The 10,686-nt window shown below is 42.1% G+C and overlaps 1 protein-coding gene across 1 annotated transcript in view; it reads left to right on the top strand.

Annotated features, from left to right (window-relative positions):
• Window positions 1–6,308: 6,308 nt before the first annotated feature.
• LOC105819748 (zinc finger FYVE domain-containing protein 1-like) overlaps window positions 6,309–10,686 on the top strand; it is a 23,484-nt gene continuing 19,106 nt past the window's right edge. Inside the window, exons 1-2 of the mRNA XM_012656051.1 lie at window positions 6,309–6,522; window positions 7,861–8,778. Of these exons, the coding sequence (XP_012511505.1) occupies window positions 8,296–8,778 (483 nt within the window). The 5' untranslated portion in view covers window positions 6,309–6,522; window positions 7,861–8,295. The remainder of the gene's footprint in view (window positions 6,523–7,860; window positions 8,779–10,686) is intronic.

The following is a 10,686-nucleotide window of genomic DNA, read 5'->3' as shown; positions in this document are numbered from 1 at the left end:
TTTTAAATTTTAAATTTTTGTGTCCGCCTTGCGCAGGGGCCATGCTAATCTTCTCTGTATCGTTCCAGTTTTAGTATATGTGCTGCTGAAGTGAGCACAGTTTAACTCATCTTTAACTCACCACAGTCTATCTTCAAAAAAATATAATACTTCCATTTTCCCTCTCAACCTTTGTGCTGTTATTTTTCCACATTTTACTTTTATGTATGTTATAAACTATATGCTGTTATTTTTTGTTTGTTTTAAACAGTTAATTACCTTTTAAAGATATTATCTTTGTCTGTTAACAAAAGTACCTGAGACTGGGTAATTTATAAAAAACAGAAATTTATTTCTCACAGTTCTGGAGGCTGGAAGTCCGAGATCAGGGCACCAGCAGGTTTTGAACCTGGTGAGCGTTCAATCTGTGCTTCCAAGATGGTGCCTTTTTGCTCTGTCCCCACGTGGTAGAAGGTAGAAGGGCAAAAAGGGGCCTACTAGTTCCCTCCAGACCTTTCGTAAGGTTGCCATTTCCATCCGTGAGGGCTTGACCTCCAAAAAGGCCCCACATCTTAATCTTGTTGTGTTGGGGATTAAGTTTCAATATGGATTTTGGAGGAGACACAAACATTCAAACCAAAGCAGGTATTTTCTGACACTCTTTATTCTTTTGTGTGAATCTAAATTTCCCTCTGGTATCATTTTCCTTTTGCTTAAATTATGTTTTTTATCTTGTAGTGCAGGTCTGCTTATGATTAATTCTCTATGACTTATTTTGTTTGAAAAGTTTTCATTTTGCCTTCACTTATACATATTTGATAATTACAATATCTGAGAATCTCAGGGGTTAAAAAAAATATATCTTGCTTGCTGCTGATTCTCTTTTTTTTTTTTTTGAGACAGACTCTGACTCTCTTGCCCTGGGTAGAGTGCAGTGGTGTCATTGTAGCTCACAGCAACCTCAAACTCCTGGGCTCATGATCCTCCTGTCTCAGGCTCCCAAGTAGCTGGGACTACAGGGGTGCAACCACACCTGGGCTAATTTTTCTATTTTTTGTAGAGACAAGGTCTTGCTCTTGCTCAACTGGTCTCTAACTCCTGAGCTCAAGCAATCCTCCCACTTCAGCCTCCCAGAGTGCTAGGATTACAGGTGTGAGCCACCGTGCCCAGCCAACTTGTTGCTTATTCTTATTATGGGAACTTGTTTCTGTGTGTTCATATTTAGCTTAAGTTTATTTGTGACAATACTTAGGAGCTTGAGTTGAGGATGCTTTCCTCTAAAGAGGGTTTGCCTCTTTATACTTGCTATGTACCAAAGTACATTATCATCCTGGGATCACTTCAATACAAACTCAGAGAGTAAAGCAATGTTCACAAATTCTCAGAAGAGACTCTTATTATTATCATTATTATAGTATAGTTCACCTGGAGTCACACACACAAAGATGGGTTTCCTTTTTTTCCTCCCTTTGCTGGCAGGCAAATTTTTTTCTAGCCTATCTTTGATTCAGCCTGTTGAGTCTGCAGGCTCTCTTTTTAAAGTGCTCTCTTTTATTGCCCAAAGCTTAGTCTCCCATTCTCCTACACAGTTATTAATCATCAGGACTCTAGGATAAGCCCCTAGGGCTTCCTGAACAATTTATTAGCTCCCTTTTTACCTTCTTTCTTTCTTCCTTTTTCTATTTTTTTTTTTTTTTTGAGACAGAGTCTCTCTTTTGCCCGGGCTAGAGTGCTGTGGCGTCAGCCTAGCTCACAGCAACCTCAAACTCCTGGGCTCAAGTGATCCTCCTGCCTCAGCCTCCCGAGTTAGCTGGGACTACAGGCATGCGCCACCATGCCCGGCTAATTTTTTCTATATATTTTTAGTTGTCCGATTAATTTCTTTCTATTTTTAGTAGAGACGGGGTCTCGCTCTTGCTCAGGCTGGTTTCGAACTCCTGAGCTCAAACAATCCGCCCGCCTCGGCCTCCCAGAGAGCTAGGATTACAGGCGTGAGCCACCACGCCCGGCCTCTATTTTTTTTTCAACACTGGGGAATTCCTCTTATTTTCTTGTCAGTTTAGTAATGCATTTAAATATATATTTGAGGTTCATCCAACATCCGTGTATTCTGCTACATAAGCCTTTTTAGAATATTAAATCATGCATACTATTAGAAATGGGAGTCCCATTCTGAATTCTAGACTCTCAAATTCTTCCTTTTGTTTTTTTTTTTTTTTTTAAGATGGAGTCTCTGTGCGTTGCCCAGGCCAGACTCAAATTCCTAGGCTTAAGCGAACCTTCTGCCTCAGCCTCCCGAGTAGCATTTCTTTTTCCTAATTAAGTTTTAGAATTTTTACTTTTTATCATAAGGTATACAAATATTAGAGTGCAAGAGACATATGAACTGTTTAAAGTATAATTATCAAGTGAAGATTGCTGCAAACACCACCTAGGTCAAGAGTAGAACACTGCCAATACGCACAAGCCCACCATGTGCCTTGATCATATCAGCTCCCTCCTGAGCTAACCATTAGCTTGCCTGTTCCTTTTTTGTAACATGGCTCATAATACAGTAAAGCAACCACCCTGCTGAAAACAACAAAAAATGTTAGTAAAATACTGAAGAGCCAATAAGAAGATAAGGAATTATCAGACCAAAATCTAGGTGAAGGCAGGATCCAGAGAGTAAGAAGAATAATGATGTCACCTTAATCCTGAAGGTGTGTGCTTTACTTGGTACACTTTAGCTGGGTTTTTCTAGGCCTCCTGAGGCAAGTGGGACAGAAGACAAGGCCCAGGATCTGGTGGAAGTGGGAAGTCTAAATCTGGGAACTCAAAGGCTACAGTGTCAGTGACAGTGAATGAAAAATACACACAACCCCACTCAACAGACTGGAAAGAAAATTATCTTGGAAGGGAGAGGTTGTGGAGCTGTGGGTGGGTGGCACTGGACCCATAAGCCAGCCAGCCCTCCTAGGGATATGTAGCCCAAATATACATCTCCTAGTGGTCAACAACAACAACAAGTGAATTCAGTTTCAAATGGTCTGTCTTTGCTGAAGCAAAAACAAATCCTCTCTGGAAAGAATGAACCTTTATTCTAGGCCTTAAACAATTCACACAAATAATTTTCCAAGGAAAATGCAGCTTATAGTAAAAAATAACCAAGCACACAAAGAGTGAGAATAAGTAAAAACAACTGACGAAAGGAACTGACTTGATAATTTCAATTATCCATTAAAGAAATGCAAGTAAACTAGTTTTATTATTATTATTGACATACTGTTACTGAACATTCAGCATCAGAAGAACAAGGACAAGTGGTATGAGGAAAAGGAAAGAGTTTATTAATTCGCTGGCAAATGAGGAGGCTGTCAGACTCCCATTTCAAAGAACTAGGTCGTGCTTCTGAGCAGAAGTACTGAGCTTTTAAAGGTTGTGATCAATTCCATCTTTGGCTAAGACAATCTCATGACCTCCGCCCAGATTAATCCCATCTTCAGATAACACAATCTTGTGATCTTTGCCCAGATTAATTCCATCTCCTGTGGCACAAAGAACAAAGGACACTCCCCTGCCCCTCCTGACCACTGGCCTGAGGCAGGGATGCAGGTCTTAGCTCCCCAAAAGCAGTGGGGGATGTTTTAGAGAGACAGAACATTTTTGCCATTCTTTCAAGCCATTTCTTCTGTTACATATTTCCACCTGTCAATATTACCCTTTAATATCTATGGGAGGAGGGGTGACAACTCTGTTACAATATTGCAATTACACAGTAAAAATTTCAAGAGTACAAATGTGTATAAATGAAAAGTCTCTTCTTTCTCACCTTAGTTATACTCATTTTCCACAGTTTTAGGGGTTCTTCCAGAGGTTACCATTATAACTTTCAAAAATTATACTTTAATATGTGCATCAATGTCTTCAAAAAGAATTTATTAAATATCGTTTTGTTTCCAGGACATATTAATATACTCATTTTATAAGTAGGGGTATGAAGCAAACTATTAAGGCAATAAGAAATTATATTGGTAATCCTGGGAACAAAACTTTCCAGGGAAATTTTAATGGCATGCTAGTCAGTTTCAAGAGCCTAGTTTAAGTTCTATATCTTAACTTGTTTCTACAATCCCTTCATTCCTCCCCAGGCCTCCATTTCCAAATAAACATTGAAGTTTTAAAGTGCTATAGATTGTTTTGTTCTTAATACCCTGGTCTGTGATCTGGCATAGGAAAAAAAATTCTCAGCCATGTTGTACAGTTAGTCCAACTGTTGGCTCTCTGCCCAGTATTGAAAACGTAATTTTCAGCATTAATTTTCAGATTAATGTATAATCCTCATACATTATTATGTAGATTTGGTTTTACTATTGGTCTAATTATGTCCCTTGAATCATAGAAGTATTGGACTTCAAGTCAGCACATAAGGTCTTGTCCCAGCTTTGTCAATAATTTCCTGTGCGACCTTGGCAAGTCACTTAACCTTAGTTTTCTCTCCTGGGTTAACAATTATCAAGATAGAATCATAGAACATTAGAATTGGCAGGGACCTCAGAAATTACACAGTAAAATTTCTTTACTTTATGGAGAAGTTGAGTAACTTACCCCAGTCACCTATATAGTACGCAGCTTTTCTAGAAGAAGCACTCAGTCTTCAGCATCACAGACCGGTACTCTTTTCATTAGGCTTTCTCATAGTGCTGTTTCAAGAAACAAACAAAAAGTGAAAGCACTAAACAAATACAAGGCCATTCCAAAAAAGCCAGAGAAACGTTAACCATTAGCTTATACTGGAAGCTTATCTGAAAATGTACCTCGTCTAACTTAAAGATAATTTAAAATTCATGCGTTCTGAAACTATATAAGGAAAGGTCAGAAAAATAATAGGTAGGAAAGAAAAGTAGTGGTTGGCTTGGAGAATACCCTTGATGTGTGTTAAATAAAAATTATAGGAGGTCACTGTTTTAGACTAGTCTCCTGCACGAGGCCCCAACAGACCAGAGTAAAAATTATAAAAAAATGGAGTCACCCATGCTGAAGTTCCATAGCACCAAACCCAAACTAAGTTATCCTACCTATTGAGAAACCAGGAGAGCAAAAGATAACAGCCAATTTCCCAAACCTGCCAGTTTTAATCTTGCATGATAATGATAAGGAAAACCCCCATCTATTACTTGGCACATCAGCCACCTGAGACCCCCACCCCTCACAGAAGACCCACATCAGCATAATACTAACCTATTACCTGGCACATCAGCATAACACTAAACCTATTACCTGGCGTGTCAACTACCCTATTACCTGGTGCATCAACATAATACTAACCTATTACCTGACACATCAACAAACCTATTACCTGGCAGGCATTAGCCACCTGATACCCCACCCCTCGGACCACCCCAACTTAATAAGAGTGGGAAAAATCGGGTAGACCGGGCTCAGAATTTGGTGGCGAGACCCCTCTGAGACCATAGGCGAATAAACTTTGACTCTCCAACTCTCTGTGTGCCACTAGGTTGACCACCCGCTGTAACACTCCCTGTAACAATAATGAGCCTCTCTCTTTAATCCTTAGACAAAAGAAGTAGCCAGAAGTAAACTGGTGTTAACCAATCAGTTATTTTTCTGTTCTTGAGTCTTCTTGTTCTGCCTTACAAGAAGAGCAGCTTTGAAATGACTCATACACTCTGTTCTTTGCTTTTGCTTTCCTCAAGCCTTCTCAGTCTATAAAGCCAACCTCTTTTGCCCAACTCATCCGAATACTTACTCCATTTTATAGAACGAAGTGTTGCCCTATTCTAGAATCGCAATAAAGTCAGTTGAGATCTTTAAACTAAATTTGTCGTAATTTTGCCCTTTGACAAGGAAAAACAAAACTCCCATCCCAAGAGAGTGCTTATATTCTTTTATCACTTCTTTCTGGTCTTTTCCTAGTTTTTGCCAGGTGAAATTGGGGAAATGGAGACTGCCTGTTTTTACACATTTCTGAAGCAATGGTGTGCAATAAGGGTTATTTGAATCCAAATTATTTGCCTCGCCATTTCCCACCATACTAAACATCATTACATCAGTTCCTTCCCCAGCCACTACCCCCAAAAAACGTGCTGAAACAGGCGGAAACCACACTCAATGCGAAAACTCCAAGTCCCGAAATGCTCCCCACCGCCCCTAGCCAGAGCAGCCACTCCCGTCCTGGGAGTTGTAGTCACTCGGAGTCATTCAGCGCCTTCCCTTGGGGGATGCGCCTCGGAGAACTACAACTCCCAGGAGGCCGCGCGCGCATTTCCCCGCCCCCTGGCGTCAGGCACCACCCCTCCCGCTCCTCCCTCCGCGGGCTGCACCGCTCACGCCTTCCTGTTAGTCCGAGCTGGGAGAAGTTCACTCCGATCAGCTGATCCTAACTGACAACAGGAGAGGAGGAAGCCCGGGAGGCAACGACGGAGGAGGGGGGCGGAGATGGAGAAGAGGATGGATCTGCAGGTGCCCTAAGGAACAACCCCCGCCCCCACCCGCGCCCTGCGGCCCCCCAACGCCGCCTCGCAGCGGCCGATCTGCTCCGTGGTGGGATCCCCGGGCCGCGGCGGGCAGGGCAGGGCGGGGAGGGCACGGCCCAGCGCTGGGCGAGCGACCGTCCTGGGGCTCTGGCTGCCCCCCGGAGGAAGGGGGGAGGGTGCGGCTGGAGTGGGGGTGGGGTGGTATAAACAATAGATTCGGCTCCGGGCTTTGCCGGCGTGGGGGGGATTTTGGGGGACCTTCTTTGTTCTTAGGCTCCGCTCCTACCTCTCGGGTTGTGGTGGTGTTGTCGGGGAGGAAGGCAGGGTGAGGAACCCCCGGCTGGAGAGAGGCGTCGAGGTGGGGGCCTGAGTGGGCAGATTGTTTGGTTGGCCTGGCCGGGGGTGAGATGTTCTTTTGAAGGATGATTTTGTATTTTTCTCAATTATGACAAGTTTTGTTTCCAGTTGGGAGCTGGCTGGGCACATCTGAGGTTAGGGTGTAAATAAGGTCTTCTACTCCCTTCGACTTCCTTGTTTATGTAAAAATAAGAGTGATAGATTGACTACTGTAGGGGAGGAGTGACTATCTGAAAGGAAGGCTTTACACTTTGTTGGGGCATTGGAATGGGGTTCACATCTAGGGGGAATTAGGAATATCATTAATATAATTGTAGAAGTGACAAAAGCCCCTTTCCTTCCCCAGTTATCATTTTTCCTTTTTTTTTTTAAGTTTATTTTAAGTTAGTTTTTGAGTGGCAAAGAGAAAATTTATTTGTTTTGACTCACTGCAGGCCTGGCTTTGCCGTGGGCCACAGTGGAGGAATTGTCTCCTGTTGCTCTCTTTTTTTGCAGTTAAAGAAGGGACAAAAGAAAGTACAATTGTTTTTTATTGTTTTCAAACATGAAATTGTGACTGTTGTTTCCAGGTTTAGATCTGTCCAGAGTTGAAACGATCCAGTTATAGATCTGCCCAGGTCTTTGATGGATCTAAAGTTTATTATTATTATATTTTTATTAGCTTTTTACGGACCTCTTTCTCCACCTCTCTCATTTGTGGATGCAGGTGGAGGTGCATAGGGTTGTCCTTCCAAGGACTGTTTGCTTAGTGATTTTAGTCATTTTGATTCTGAATTTAATAACTGAATGAATAGAGAATCCAGTTTGGGAAATAGAACAGCAAAGTCTCTTAAATGTCTTGGGTCTAGAAGTGGTGGTTGTTTTCATAAGGAGCCTTAGCCATGATTTTGAGAAGAAATGTCTAGTATCAGAACAAGCCAGTGTAAGTTTTACAAGAAATAATGAGATTTTTCTCTATAGTTTTGGCTTAGTATTTAATCACAATCTTTTTTTAAGGTGCACTTCTGGTTTTTAGATGAGTGAAAACCTTTTCCTTCTTCTATTCTAGGTGTCCTCTGGAATACTGACTTGAGCTTGAATTATACTGAAAAGCTCCTGACCACTTTCACTACCGAAACTTTGTGGCCGAGGGCCAACTGATGAGCCCACCTCTGGGATCCCAACAGACCTCTCTCTCAAATAGCCATAAATGACCCTTTCAAGTTAATTTGACCACATATTTGCTTGCACTTTACGGAGGATGAAACCATCAAACCAAATCAACGTTGCTGCTGATACAAGAGGCTTGGAGGCAGAAAATTAAAAATTGGAACATTTGTGAGTGTGTGAAGATTATAATAGGACACTGAAGGTTTTCTTTTTTAAGGTGTTGAGAACCCCGTGGAAGTTCTGTGCAGTCTTCAGACTCAAAGCCTTTGTCTTCATTCCTGGGGCAAGCTCAGTGACTGTTATATGGTGGGTGTGTTCCCTTACCAATCTGAGTATGAGTGCCCAGACTTCGCCAGCAGAAAAGGGCCTGAATCCGGGGCTGATGTGCCAGGAAAGTTACGCCTGCAGTGGGACTGACGAAGCTGTCTTTGAGTGTGATGAGTGCTGCAGTCTGCAGTGTCTCCGTTGTGAGGAGGAACTCCATCGGCAGGAACGCCTTCGAAACCATGAGCGGATAAGACTCAAACCCGGCCACGTCCCTTACTGTGACCTCTGCAAGGGTCCCAATGGGCATTTGCCAGGTGTTAGGCAGAGGGCAGTCGTGAGGTGCCAGACCTGCAAAATCAACTTGTGCCTGGAGTGCCAGAAGAGGACTCATTCTGGGGGTAACAAAAGGAGACATCCCGTTACTGTGTACCATGTCAGTAATGTCCAGGAGTCACTGGAAGCAGAAGAGATGGATGAAGAGACCAAGAGGAAGAAGATGACTGAGAAGGTTGTGAGTTTCCTCCTAGTAGATGAAAATGAAGAAATTCAGGTAAGCACTTGGGTATGGTGGGATTCATGCAGTGGAGATCCGTTGTTGAAGGTAGCTCTCAAAAAGAAAGTCCAAGAGGAGATCACATTTTAATCGTTAAAAGACAGGCCCCTGAAGGCTTGAGTTGCATGTAATCAGATTACGTTGCTTATCAGCTTTGTGACCTCAGGCTAAATTACTTTACCTCTCTGAGCCTTAGTTTTCTTATCTATAAAATGGGACAAGCCAGGCTTGGTAGGTTTGCCTGTAATTTTAGCTACTCAGGAAGCTCAGTGGGAGGATCACTTGAGCCCAGGAGTTCCGAGGCTGTAGTGAGCTATGATCCTGCCTGTGAGTAGCCACTGCATTCCAGCCTGGACAACATAGTGAGACCCCATCTCTAAAAAAAAAAAAAAAAAAAAGAAAATGGAGACAGTGCTTACTCTTTATTGGGTTGTTTTGATGATGAAATGAGACAATGATTGTAAAGCCAGTCGCATAATAAATGGTCAGTATGTGGTAGCTGTTGTATTATTGTTAGGAGGAAGTGCTTTAAAATAGATTTCTGAGTGAGAGCACTTGGGCAAGTTGTGAGTAAATGTCAGTGATGAGGGACTGTACTTATCCAGGGAAAGAAACACTAACTAACAGTGGGTCCCATGGGAGTGCTAGGGAATAAGGCATGAACCTGCTATCTCGATTTAGAGAGGTAGGTCTCTAAAAAGTGGCTTTTAATAAGGACAGTATTCTCCCTAGATGGTGTCTTCTCATTGTCACTTCCAGGCTTCTGATCAGTAAAAGCCAGTGAGGGCATCTGGGAGTGCAGAATGACTAGACATTTGGTTTGATTCCAAGTTGGGGCTGGGCAGTGTGTGATGGGGGCAAATTGGGAAGATGGTAGTGTGTGACAGCTAGTAGTGATTTGGGGAAGGGGTAGTATAATATTTCTGCTTTCCAGTGGGCTTTCAAGTGAAGGCTGCTTGAATTTATACCCTGACTGTATAACCACCGGCAAATTATTTAAGCTCTGTGCCTCAGTTTCACTTTGACTTCATAGGATTGTTGAAAGGATTCAGAGAGATTAGAAATGGAAAGGATTTACTGCAGAGCCTGGCACATAGTGTCCAATACCAGGATGTTGTTGTATCACCGGAGTATTTGTGATCCATTGACTCAGTATGTTTGGGTTATGACCCCTTCAGTTTCCAGATCGGAGGTGTACCTATGTAAGTTACCATTTGATTAACTCCCCAATTACCCATTAAATAGTTTTCTTATTTTCCTTTTTCTTCCTTGGATAAGCTTATGGAAGTGAATTACATCATGAATCCTATGTATTTCCATTGTCAGCTAAATACTTTGCTAACACAGACTTTTCTTTATTGGTTTGAGAGGAGCTAATAGTTATGGAAGAGTGACCCAGATCCCGTTCTGCCTCCGTTGTCAGCAATAATGTCTTCATTATGGATTATACTCTAATTGGGTGACATTGTGGACTAAATAGTTTATAAATGGAACACTTGGATTTGGATGGTTCTTGTTGGTTTTGCTGTCAATTCTGTTTAATGTCAGCCTTTGGGAAAATCATAGTTTGAGTTGTTGGCACTTTCGTCAAGTGAGGGGAAGATTTGGGATGAACTAGTAACCCTCATGGATATTGTATTGCCATTTTTTTTAAAATAAATTTCTGTCCATAGGAAAAAACTGAGTGTTGGCACCTTTAAAAAGAATGTTTTTTCCTCAGACATCCCCAATCTAAACAAACAAACAAACAAAAAATAATTTTTGGGGGGGAGGAGGGTGGGGTGCGTGTATGTTTGTAACATGTTCCTTAGTTGAGAATTAGGAGAACATAAAGAGGTATAATGAAGAAGACAAATCCAACTACCCAGAGATGGTATTGGTCCTTCATCTTTTTATCCTTGTCTG

This window comes from Propithecus coquereli, unplaced genomic scaffold (genome assembly GCF_000956105.1).
Source record: "Propithecus coquereli isolate 6110/MARCELLA unplaced genomic scaffold, Pcoq_1.0 Scaffold5, whole genome shotgun sequence".
NCBI lineage: Eukaryota > Metazoa > Chordata > Mammalia > Primates > Indriidae > Propithecus > Propithecus coquereli.
The sequence above is the reverse complement of the archived record's forward strand: the minus strand, read 5'-3'. Positions and strand labels throughout refer to the sequence as shown.